This window comes from Salvia hispanica, chromosome 4 (assembly GCF_023119035.1).
Source record: "Salvia hispanica cultivar TCC Black 2014 chromosome 4, UniMelb_Shisp_WGS_1.0, whole genome shotgun sequence".
In the NCBI taxonomy this organism is placed as follows: Eukaryota; Viridiplantae; Streptophyta; class Magnoliopsida; order Lamiales; family Lamiaceae; genus Salvia; species Salvia hispanica.
Window position 1 is genome coordinate 6,183,028 of NC_062968.1, and position 13,026 is coordinate 6,196,053.

The following is a 13,026-nucleotide window of genomic DNA, read 5'->3' on the forward strand; positions in this document are numbered from 1 at the left end:
ACAAATGCATATTGCATTTTTCGTACCACGTGGCAGCACGTGATTAGATGTACGTTAGCACTTTAAAATTAGTTAGCATATTAGTATATCCAGTGGCGGATCCAGGATCCGGAAACGGAGGGGGCGGAATATATAGTACTCCCTTCGTCCCGCTTTAGCAGCTCCCATTTGACTTTTCTGCCATCTTTTTGTAAAAATGATAAAAAATAGTTAAAGTGGAGAAATGGTAAAGTAAGAGAGACAATAATGTAGATAAGACTCTTCTCTATATTATTCTCTCTCTTAATTTACCATTTCTCATCTTTAACTATTTTTTATCATTTTTATAAAAAGAGGGCAGAAAAGTCAATGGGACTGCTAAAGTAGGACAGAGGGAGTATTAGCTTGACTTAGTGTAAACATGGCTATTTTTTCATTGTTCGGGGCGACGCCGGAGGCAAACGGAGGGCGGACATGGTAATTTTACGTCCCGATAAGGGGAAAATAGTCGCACGGAGGGGGCGATCCCCCCCCTCTCCCCACATCCGCCACTGAGTATATCCCTGTATGGATGTTGTTAAGTACTACCTCTGACCTCAAATTTTGACACAGTTTACTATTTCGGTCCATCTCCCAAATTTTGACACACTTCACTTTTTACCATTTTTGGTAGTGGACCCTATATTCCACTAACTCATTCATACTCACATTTTATTATAAAACTAATACTTTAAAAATAGGACCCACATCCCACCAACTTTTTCAACTCACTTTCTATTACATTTCTTAAAATCCATGCCGGATCAAAGTGTGTCAAAATTTAAGAGACGGAGGTAGCATGAAAAATTTAGCTACTTTTGAGATTTGAAGTCACATAAAAAAAATTAAAAAATTATAGTGCAAAAATACTAAAAACTTATAATTTTAGTCTATGTTCTAGCATAGTTACATTTAAACATTGGTATCTTACGAAATCGACCTTAAATACCTTGGTATTTAAACGTGTTAATGAATTAGCAGAGTTAACAATTTAAAAAATTAGGAATATAATACATCCCTACTTACAATACTATATAAAAATATTTTAAGTAAATACACACAAAAAAAATCATAATCTACAAGATACCTTCTAGTTGTTTCTGTAAAAGTGGTTTACATTGTGATATAGAATGTGCGATTTTTTACTGCTTTTTACATCAACGATTTTGGAGTATCTGACACATCGCAAACTCTTTTGTTTGCACATAGTACTACATTTTATAAATGTCAGCTATCCTACTTCGGAGTATCTACTATCCTAAACCATTCTTAATCATAATTCCAAAGGAAAATGTCACTACTTGTACACTGTCCTTCAACACAATCGACATGTATCTTTACTACCCATTCTCCATACAATGTCAACTCATTCACTCCATAGTTCGATGGATCTTTTAAAGAACTTATTAATCGGATGAGAATATAGACAACGTCTCATCCTACATGTCAATACCGACCACAATGAAATTTATAGTAAGAAGAAAATGCACAAGTCTCGATTCGGCATCTACTAGCAATCATTGAAAAACACTCCAACGATTTACTGGAGGAGTCGTACCGAACGACTGTCAACTGACTCATGGCGAAAATCAACAGCACCGACACAAAAATTCAGAAGGACATACTTTCCTTCGTCATATTTCATATTTTACCATTTCAGGCATCATTCAACATATTTTAATACTTTATTTGTTCCATGTTAATAGAGTCTTTTATATTTTGGGAAGTTACAAGTTAATTGAATCGTTTCTATTTTGCCAAAAAGTAATCCTTCCTTTTACTTTTACTTTTTCTCTCTTCATCTCTGTTACTTTATTTTCTCTTACTTTTTTCACCATCCATTTAACACACTATACTTAAACTCCGTACCGAATAAAAATGTCTCTATTAATAAGGAACGGAGGGAGTATAAGGTTAGTAAATATATTAACTTTCAATAATTTATAATTTTCCCATGATTTTTATTTTTAAATCTTAATACGTATAGTTTCTACAGATATTCCCCCTTGGCCATTACATTTTGTTTTGTTGGTGTCTATTTATAGATCATTACTTTTGTGTGTTATTTGTGTGATGATAATATTCTTCGTATGAACATAGTAGTGTTCATAAGTCTTTAATGCGCAAACTGGAGTCCAGAATTTCAATCAATTAGATAACTTGAGCCACAAGAATAAGGAAAGAATTTACTTTGCTTAAACTATAACAAGCTTAGAAACACCTTTTCATTTTATTCCTCTGCATGTTCAAGATTCCTACTACCCCACATGCCATGAACATGAATACAAAAAAGTAGATTTATTCTTCCTAAAACAGATCGGCCCACCCCAGCTAATATGTTTGATTTAATTTCACTATCAACAGAAGTACAACTATAGAATACTCCCCCCGTCCAACAATAGGAGTCACATTTTTTATTGGTGCGGATTTTAAGAAATGTTAAGAAAAGTAAGTGGAAGAAAGTTAGTGGAATAGGGGTCCCACTTGTATATATTAGTTTTAAATGATATGTGAGTAGAATGAGTTGGTGGAATGTGGGACCTCTTTACCATTTATAGTAATTATGAACCGGGACTCCTATTCGTGGACGGACCAAAATGGAAAAACGGGACTTCTATTCGCGGACGGAGGGAGTAGTTCCCAAAAAACAAAAAAAAAAGTGTTTTACAGAGTGAAAATACTAGTACTATCAGAACAAAACCAGAGCTTTGCACAACCTACCTACCAATATGGATTGGGTGCAACCACCACCTAATTACAATGCCACAAAATTAGTCTAGATATACAACACTGCTCGCTTCCTGTTTATAAATGCATTCTTCGAAATTAGGTCTACTAAACCTAATTCATACACATACTAGTTCAAATCAAAATATAACATTGCCCATACACAAATTTGTAGCATAACAAATTCAAGACCAATGAGCTCTCTACATCTTCGAAGCCACATTCAAAAGCATAGTTCGCCTCTCACGGCTAAAAAATCGAGCAAGAAACAAAATAAGCACAAAAAGAAGAAAAAACGCTCACTTCTGGATAAACACTTGAATAAAATCTCTATCCAAAAAGGGAGAAAAGGAAAGTATATGGTTTCTGTGTGCTCATGAAGCAAACAGCTGAGATTAGTGCTGATTACATCAAGGACTATATCTCTAACTCTAGCCAGGAAACAAAACTAAAATTAGTCCATATGTTCAAATCAAACTTTCCCTCTTTTACACGCCGAATATTATATTTTCGTAAAACTCATCATCAGGCTTGCTATTGCACAAACACCTCTCTCTCTCTCTCTCTCTCTCTCTCTCTCCCGCCACTTTATTTTGCCCACCTTGAATTAGTTTTAACCTGGGAGATCCAGAAAATCTATATATCCAACTCAGAGTAAGGAGTAAAAGTTTGATCAGAATGATTTCTGGGCTTCAGCAAGCAATTTGTTGAAGTCCCATTCATCAGTGTTTGGGAACACAACGGCAGCACCCACAGCCAGCACCGTAAGAGTAAAGAACGTAGCTTTCAAGCAGCCATGCCCACTGGAAAGCTTTCCAGATACTATCTTACAGTATTTATCAGCATCTTTGAATGAAGTTTGGCGTTTAGCATCAGCTCCGCCATTTAAGGCTTTCTCATTCTGTAAATTGAAGCAATAGAAATAAGATAGACACCTTTCAGCTTCCTAGTCAATGACGTATGCAATGAATGTCTTGACTAAGTCAAAGAAATTACATTTGGACTAACTTGAGAAGGCTCACACATAAACATAACAAGTCAAAACAGCTCAGCAGAAGATAAATGTGTTGCAAACCTTTTGCATGAAACTCTTCAACGTATCCCTGACTTGAAGAGAAGATTGTTTTGAAGAAAACTCCTTCCAATTCTCACCAAGTTTCCTCAAGGCAGCAACACTAGCCTCTATATTATCATCATAAATCTTCTCCTGAGAAAATCAAATTGTAGAATCAGTGACTCAGGTCTCTGCCCAGTGCGAGGAAAATATATAAGTGGTTAGCATACAATCAAAGGAAATTGAGGGCATGGTAAAGGAAGAAACCCTGTAAGAACATGTTTCCAAGAAAAGATAAACTATCTCATACTCCCTCCGTCCCAAGCTATTTGAGGCATTTCTTTTGGGCACAGGATTTAAGAAAAAGAAGTTGATGGTTAAAGGCCAAGTGGAGAGAGAATAAAGTATGGAAGAGAATAAAGCAGGAGGGAGAATAAAGTTTTTGCAGAAAAGGGAATGGTGCAAGTAGCTTGGGACAGCCCGAAATTGAATATGGTGTAAGTAGCTTGGACAGAGGGAGTATAACATTGTTGCGGTGAGTTTCTAGCTTAAGTCTTGCATGAGTATATTAGAATCCTTAAAAGCAATTAAGTCTTACCCACTGCTTGAAACAATCAGGATTCTGCCTCAAACACCATATAAAGATGCTACTTGCTTCCTCGGATAGTGCAGGAACTCCTACAAAGCACTATTTCGTCAATCCTCTTCATAGATTCTTAATTACCTCTCAGTAACACATTCATAAAGTAGTTCTACCTTCTCCAGCTGTTTTCACAATTAAAGATTGTATCTGGAGTGACACTTGCTTCATTGCTTTGCTTCCAGGTGAACCAGCAAGAGCAACATCTTTTAAAAGTGGGTAGACTGCCTCAAATCGTTCAGTAGCCTATTACACAGAAATTATCAAAAAACATGACAAGATAACACAACCCAACAACTAATTTATTATGGAAAAAGTTCCGGAGTAAGTTCTATTACCTTAACTCGGGCATGAGGTGCAGGAAATGTTACACGTAACAACAGGTCAAGAGCAACAGGTGGCATTAGGCGCTCACCCTTTCTAACAGCATTGTTTACTAATATGCTACGAGCTTTAGGTGCAGCTACAATTCTGATATACAGACATGTGGATGTTATCACTTGAAAAATAAATCAGAGTGAAGCAACATAAGCTGTAAGTGTTGAGAGGGTATTCAAGATTCACACCTTTCTACTAACTGCAAAACCAAGTCCCTAGTATGTGGATTAGATCCAGATTTGCCTCCAAGTATTGGCAAAATCAGATGTGACCACAGATACAATCCAACAGATATATCTATTTGGCTTGCCTACAAAAAGGGTCCATTTCAGTTTGGAATATGGAACCACAGGAGACAATGACAAAAGCATTTTTAACTGGATAACTATTTAACAACTGACCTGCACTGTCATCCATATTAGAACTGGCAGCTTATCTTGCCCTTGATATTTCGAGTTTTCTCTTAATGTTGGTAACAGATTAATCAGTACATCGGGTTTCCGGCGTAATACCATTCCTAGAACCAAAAATATAGCAACCTGAAATATCAAATATATCGTAAATAGACAGGCTATATGATAAGAGAAAAACTGCTGAATTGATGATAATCTGCATAGCATAGGTAAGGTGACAAGACATAAAATGATACTACCAGTACAATTATCCTGAAATTCTAATACAGGCATAATCATAAATTGAAAACCAAGCTTGCACGTATAAATGCATAGAAGGTCAGAAAACTAAATGTATCAATGTCCAGAAAATATCCCAGGCAAACTAGATATTTAATACAGGATGGAGATGCCAAAACAGTCTTCAGTAAATTGTTGCTCTAGCAATCAACAAAAAGTTTTTTAAGTTTACCTGAGACTTTGAAGATGTTGCATTCACTCCTTTCTTTGAAACCTTATTCCCAGATTGTTGAGCAGCGAAGTCTGCCAGAATGCTATCTAATGACCAGACCACAAAGGTTCCTAGTGCCTCATAAGAACGTTGATTGATCCAGTCAACTGATGCCTTGTAAACAGCTTCAGAGATGTAAGAAACCGGGACCTGCTTGCAGAAAATTGGAGGAGGAGGAGATAAAAATTAGTAGGCTCCTGTAAGGCTGTAATCCGTTATATCCTCAAAACATTCATAAAAGCCCATAAAAACACATTGAGCACAAGTAAATGATACTATCATTAAGATCTTAGGAATACCAAATTAAGGAATTATAAATAATGATATGGTGATTAAAGGAATATCATCATACAAGCTTAAATAAATTTTCAATAAAGCACCTGAATCCTTCCACCAGAAATTTTTTTATATAAGCAGGGTTTAGGGTTTAGGGTTCAAATCATCCTAGTAGAAGAAGAAAAAAAATAGCATAAACAGAGTATGCAAGCATGCCCTTGACACAAACAACTGCTTGCAAAAGGGTACAACTTTCAACCATATTGAACAGCTGAACAAGTCCTCTTAGCAAACCCATGAACAAGTAAAAATGCTGGACTATAAATGACCAAGCTGGCCCTCACACAGCAATAGAGAGAGTTAACTGTTACAAAATGCAAGTGTATAATATCAACATGACTAACATGGTTTGGTCTAACACCAATGAAAAATAAAAATTAGTGAAAATAGAAATAGATTCTTTAACCAAGCATTAGATTCATAACTGATTAAACATATAAATGAGTACATCTAAAATTACAAATTCCAGTTTTTTTAGATGAACGAAGAGAAAAATGGTAGCACTGAAAATTCAAGATACAGCCATTGAAGACCTCTTTGTTATCTAAGCGAATGAAGATTCTAAATTGTGGCTCTGTCCACGACAGGGGTGGAAATCAACCCTTCTCCATTTATGATACAATTACAAGGTCCAGTCTTTTCAGATCAACCAAGAGAAAATGATAGCACTGAAAATTCAAATAGCAGATACAGCCATTAAAGATCTCTTTGTCATCAAAATCAAATGAATATTCTTAATTCTGGCTCCGTCTATGATAGTACAATTTAACATATAAGTGATAAAAACAGGATGATTCTCAAATTTCGAATTTTCAGCCTGTAAGTTAACAAATGCATTTGCTTTCAAGCTCCACAAAGATATGTCAATTAATTGGACCAGAATACATACTTATGGCTGCATGCAATGTATGCTAGTATTATCTTTTTTTAAACCATCTGACTGTCTCAAGACTCCGAATTTCAAGCATAACTGATAATAAAAACACATAATATAAAACCCTGACCAACTCACATCGGCAATCTTCGCCACGGGAGACTCCCTGAACAACTTAAGCCACGGGAACTGCGCAGCGCTGACGGCAGAAAATGCTCGCCCAAAGTAATCTGCAAACCTCATCAACTGAATATCCTGCTGCCCTTCATAGGATTCCTATCACATACACACAAAAAAAATAGTCAATTTTTCTAAAATCCAATAAAACTGAAAACACAATCAGATCCAATAAGAGCAGAAAAATACCGAAACGCTAGAAAGAAAGGCGACGAGGTCATCGGCATCGATCTTAGCTGCAGCCTCGGCCACAGTAACTTTAGGCTTCTTAACCTTCTTCTGCTTCTCCTTCTTCTTCACCTCCACCGCATTGCTCTTAACATCAGCATCGCTGCTGAGATCGTCTTCGTCCTCATCCCGTCGGCGATTATTCCTCGATCTCACATTGTCGTCGTCGTCATCATAAACCGCGGCGGCGCGCTGCGCCTCCAATTTCCGGCGGCGGTCCTCGGCGTGCTTCTCCAAGCCCTTGAAAACGCTGTTTTTATCCGGCGCGATTGCGGATCCGTTAGGCAGCTTGGAGGAATCGGCGGCGGCTTTGTTGTTCTGATTTTTCCGCTGCCTCTTGGCGGTGACCTTCTGCCAGCCGTGGTTGGTGTCGTCGGAGTGGCTGATTGGCTCGGAGAATGATTTGTCTTCTTCCATTGGTAGAGAGAGAGGCGATCGAATTGAGGGAAATCAGACGGTGGCGGATCGGAGAATGGAAATGAGAAGAGTCTGAGTAAATAATGGTGGTTGGCTTTAATTGGGCTCTCTGTTCTATCTAATTACGATATTGCCACAGTTGAATATCCAAACGTGGATCGTAGTAGTCAGAAGTCAGATCCCTAAACTCACTCACCTACTTATTTTGGCTAATAATTAGAAAGTTCTGCGCAATTTCCTGGATATCATTCCAATTTTATCTATTTCACTTTGATAATTTTAATTATGGAGAATATCTCGAGGCATTGATTTTTATCTTTTCAGTTACAATTTACATGTAAAATGGAATTGTGGATTTTTAAATAATACTCCCCCCGTTCTCATTACAAGTGAGGCGTTTCTTTTTTGCCATTGTTTGGCGAAAATGATAATAAATAGTTAAAGTGAAGAGAAAGTAAAGTAAGATAGAGAATAATTTAGAAGAGAATCGTATATACATTATTATCATATTTACTTTACTTTATCTCGACTCTAACTATTAGCGGGACGGAGGTAGTACTCTATTCATTCACCATTTGAAAAAGGGATACTGTCACCTAATATTATGGCACTTTAAAGAAGTTGGATTTTTTCCACGAACTTTGAAATTGACAAATAATATCACGAACTTTACCCATAGTTTGTTATTTCCCACCAGTGAAAAAATTCGGACTATATTAATAGATTGAAGAACAAATTTGAAGGATGCGCTTTAAGAAAAACTATTCTCAAAGATTGAAAATCTTGAAACTCTTGAAGTTGTTGTCGAGAAATTACAAAAAAAATCAGTATCATGATATTATTTGCCAGAATTTTTTCATTGGTGGGAAATAACAAACTCGGGGTAAAGTTTGTGATATTATTTGCTAATTTCAAAGTTCGTGGGAAAACCCAACTTTTTAAAAGTTCCATGATATTAGGTGCCAATATCCCTTTAAAAATCATTTTGTTATTTTAAATTTCCATCATTATAGAACTATTTATTTTATTCCACTTTTATTATGCGGACTTCACATTCCACTAATTTTTTTCACTAAAATACATTATAAAACTAATATACTAAAACCAGGTTTCACATTCCACTAATTTTCTCCCTTTACTTTTCTTCATAAAGTCAAACAATTTTCTTAAAACTCATGTCGAGTCAAACGGGCTCTTTGAATGGTTGAAGGAGGGAATAAAACACATCTTCAGACCTTTGGAATACATTTGGTTTCATTAGAGCATGCACAACAACGCTCTCCATAGAGAGCATGCTCTTCACTGTTCATGGGTCTGACCCCACTTTTATTCATATTTTATTCTCTACTTTTAGCTAAGTCATAGCTAAGTCACGACACCCACTACCATGCTCTTATCTTTCCCCAAGAGCATGCTATTTACTATTCATGAATAATACTATTTTATTATTCAATTTAAACTACAATTACTAAAAACATTTCACTAATAATAAAACTCCATTAATAAACCCAAAATTGGCATTACAAATTCCTAAAAAAATTAAAACTTTCATAATTTAAATCCTAAAAATTAAAAAGCACATTAAAAATTATATAATTTCAAATCATTGTGAAAAAAGAGTATAAAGTTACTCTTCTGGCGACGACGACAGTGGCGTGAAGGCATGTTCAAATGAAACATGAGGAGTGCAATTGTTTGTTGATGTGTCGCTCGTTATGATGGTGACATACGAGAAGGGTCGGCCACTGTAGCGACGTGCAACATTCCAAATAAAATAGTTGTGGAAGAATCGGGGGAAATTTGGTTTGACCCGTCTAATCCCCTTCATCTCGCTTGGTTTGGCCCATTGAAAAAATATTTGAAAGATAGTTTGGTTTGATGTGAAAAATTAGGTGATAAATTAGGGTATTTATAAAAGATTTCGATGAATTTGAGATTAAAAAAATAGAAATAAATAATTTTTTTATAAAAAAAGACGGTCATAAACAGTTCTATTTTGGGAAGTTTGGGAATAAATTGATTTTTTTTCCGATTTTTTATGAATTAATTTTTTTTTTAAAAAAAGTATTAAATCGACCCCAACCGCGAGGGGGCGTTACGCCCAACACATATGATTACCTCGATAAGATATTCCTTTCATTCTTCCTCTGTGTTGTTTACGGAATCTAGTTCTTTTGGGGTTATAGTTGATGGTTGTTTCGGAATGCCGTCGGCATGAGCACAACGGCGAGCTCCCACTTGGCCGTGCCGACGACACGAGTTGCTTTACGTCAAGAGCTGCCGTTGTGCATGCTCTTAGTTCTTCTACAAATTTTTGTTTATTAGGTCTTTGTATAAATGTACTCTATTTGTCCAATAAAAATATGTGCATTTGAAATGACACGAATATGAATGTACAATTGGTAAAGTAAGAAAAAAGAGAAAAAAAGGTAGTTAAAGTAGTGTTACAGGGTAATGAAACCACATTATTATTATTATTAGTGTTTAATGAGTTATAATGGTGAGCCACTACTAGAAAATCCACATATTATGACATGTATAAATGCAACTAGAAAACTATTATCTTGACACTTTAGGTGTAATGACACTTATTGCACGTGTAAGGAAAAAAAGTGTGATAACAAGCAAAGTGCAAAGATAAATCCTTCTTTATTACATTCAAAATGTCACGTCCGTAGCTGATTAAGGATGATCTAGCTTGGGGGACCGTGACTAAGGGGGGGATAGAAGAAGAGGGGGAAAGAAGTGGGGGAAATAACAAAAGTAAAAGACAGTTGACGATTTAATATCCAATATGAAATGGAGGAAACGGTACTTAACACAACGTGTAGACTCGAGCGATTGTTCTATTCAAATTAACGAGGTCTTAAACAAAATAGAATATATCAGAGTCTTAGATAGGAGAAACGTTGCCTTTAAAAAGGCACCGCGGAAGCAAAAGAACTCGGTTCCATGTTTGGAGACATGAACCTCCGAGAGTTTATTCTTGGTGGATCAACATCACTCACTTCACCCTGCCACTGCTCAACCTGCACATTTAGAAATACATGCAGGGCTGAGTACAAAAGTACTCAGTGAACACATTGCCGAAACATACACATATACATTTAAAAATTATTGTCAAACCATTATCACAGTAACACTCGGGGTTTTATTGAAAAGATCCGAGCTTACTAAAAATATTCACATTTGGGCCCTTTTCCTGTACTTAGCCATATCTGATCATCTTGTGCCGTAGAGATGGTGTTCTCTCACGGTCACATCAACATTCTTGTGCCGGGAAGGTGGCCACCTTCCTCGGTCACCAGACCTGCCCTCTGGCCATAGGTCTCCTGTGTACACTAGTCCGAGTAGGGACACCACCCTTACTTGGACCCGAATTCGATTCACAAATCACTTGGCCTCACGCCAAAATAAACAACAGATAGGCATCATACAAAACATTTATGGCAAGACAATATTATTTGAAAAAAAGAGCAACGAACATGAGTTCGAGTTTTCACAATCATTTGAAAATAACTTTATTTTTATCCACATTAGTATGTAGGATAGAAAAGTTCACCTTGTACGTCTTCAAGATTTTTAGGTGTTAACTCCTTGCTACTCGGTGTTATACTCCTTGTAAGTTCCCCCCCCCTTTTTTTTTACGAAAGAAGAAAATAAATGCTGGGCTATTTTAAATTTCAAATAAAAAGATGTAGCAATCTAAGGATGCACTTAACACTATTTATTCCTTCTTTTAAATTCCACAAATGCATCAATTCAGTACATGTTAGTTTACTGATATTAAATTCAAATTTCTCTCCCTGTCTCTTTTTTTTTCTCCTTTCGCCAGAAGAGGGAACTACACTAATTAGTTAATATGCAACAAAATATTAATTAAAACTTAACATAGGCTGATGAAAGGTTAATATTTCTTCCGAAAAGAGTTATCTCCAAAGGTAGGCCAAGATCTCTTTTAAGAAAAACTGGAGCCTAATTAAATAAATTTTCGAAAATGGGCTTCTAATCACTTTACTAGAACTTAACTTATTCTGTGGGATGGGTTGGGGTGTTTTATTATTCTATAGTCCAAATAAATAAAAGAAAAGACCCACATATAAACAATCACACCTAACCTCCTTCACCACTAAATCCCTAATTCTCCTCACACAATGAGCGGCTCCCTCTTCTTCTCACTTCCGCCGTCACCACCACCATTTTCAGCATCGCTGTCCGCCGCCGTCGCCGGCGGCGGCCCTCTCACTCTCGTTTCTTCTCTCTTTCTCTCGACCACGCTCACACCACCATCGCCGCTGCTGTCGCTGCGCGCGCGCCGGGCCACCATCACGCCCGCCAGCACCGCCGTCCGCCGCTGCCTCCGGATCTTCCCCCTCCTCCCCGATTTGCCACCGTCGCCACAACCCCAGATCTCCTCTCTCGGGATTTCCGCCGCCGCCACGGTGCATGCACCGGTGGTGGCTCGGCCATAATCTACGCCATCGCTGCCCCTCTCGGCCCTACGCCTACCTACACCGTTCGCCGTCCTCCAGCAGAAAGAGTTCTTTCCCTTATCTTATCTAGATTTTTTTTTCTTCGCTTAAAAAATCGGGTATTTATGGTATTTGACTATATAAATTCGTAAACATTTCGACTTTAGTGAGGGATTTTTGTGTGAAGGTGTCATTATCAGCGACGGAGTGTCGAAGCTTGCTAGAGGAGATTTGGCAGATCACTTCCTAGAGATGAGTTCCAGTTTATGCTTTAGTTAGTTGTTTTAAGACTCTTAGTCCTTATGTTCCATTAGTCTGAGGTTCTAAATATTTGTTATAAGGAGTCATGTGGATCCTGGTGTTGACTAATGCATCTATTAAAGTCCTAGGTTTCAAGTGTGAATGTATGTGCATTAAAGAAGGTAAAAAGGTTTGGAGATTACCTTAGTAGGTAGGAAGCAGAAAGTGTTGGTACGACCAGAAAGTGTTGGTACGACTTGGCTGATCTGGAACACCTACTGTTATTCCTTATGTCTCCTGAAAGTTGTTGCTATGTGGAAAATGTTTGGGGTATGATAGTGATGGGTGGCTGTAAATGGAAAGTTTGAGGTATATATATATGTGTGATAAAGGGGAGAAGTTGGATAGGTTTACTAGTTTCATAATTGCATATCAGTAGGCTTTCTTATCAAAAATCCTATAGTGATTATGTTATGACAGATATTTGATACGTAAATAAATTCTTGTGAGTGGAGGTGTATCTTTCTTTTATTTGCAAAATCTTAAATAAAGATTTGCATTT

General features: G+C 37.0%; 1 protein-coding gene across 1 annotated transcript; it reads right to left on the minus strand.

Annotated features, from left to right (window-relative positions):
• Positions 1-3,031: 3,031 nt before the first annotated feature.
• Positions 3,032-7,869, minus strand: LOC125222474. The gene is made up of 10 exons (XM_048125113.1): positions 7,297-7,869; positions 7,069-7,206; positions 5,682-5,870; positions 5,219-5,356; positions 5,006-5,127; positions 4,778-4,910; positions 4,556-4,685; positions 4,398-4,477; positions 3,821-3,952; positions 3,032-3,646 (listed from the first exon to the last, which is right to left on the minus strand). The coding sequence occupies exons 1-10, from the start codon at positions 7,750-7,752 to the stop codon at positions 3,419-3,421; spliced, it is 1,746 nt and encodes a 581-aa protein (XP_047981070.1). The 5' UTR covers positions 7,753-7,869; the 3' UTR covers positions 3,032-3,418.
• Positions 7,870-13,026: the final 5,157 nt, after the last annotated feature.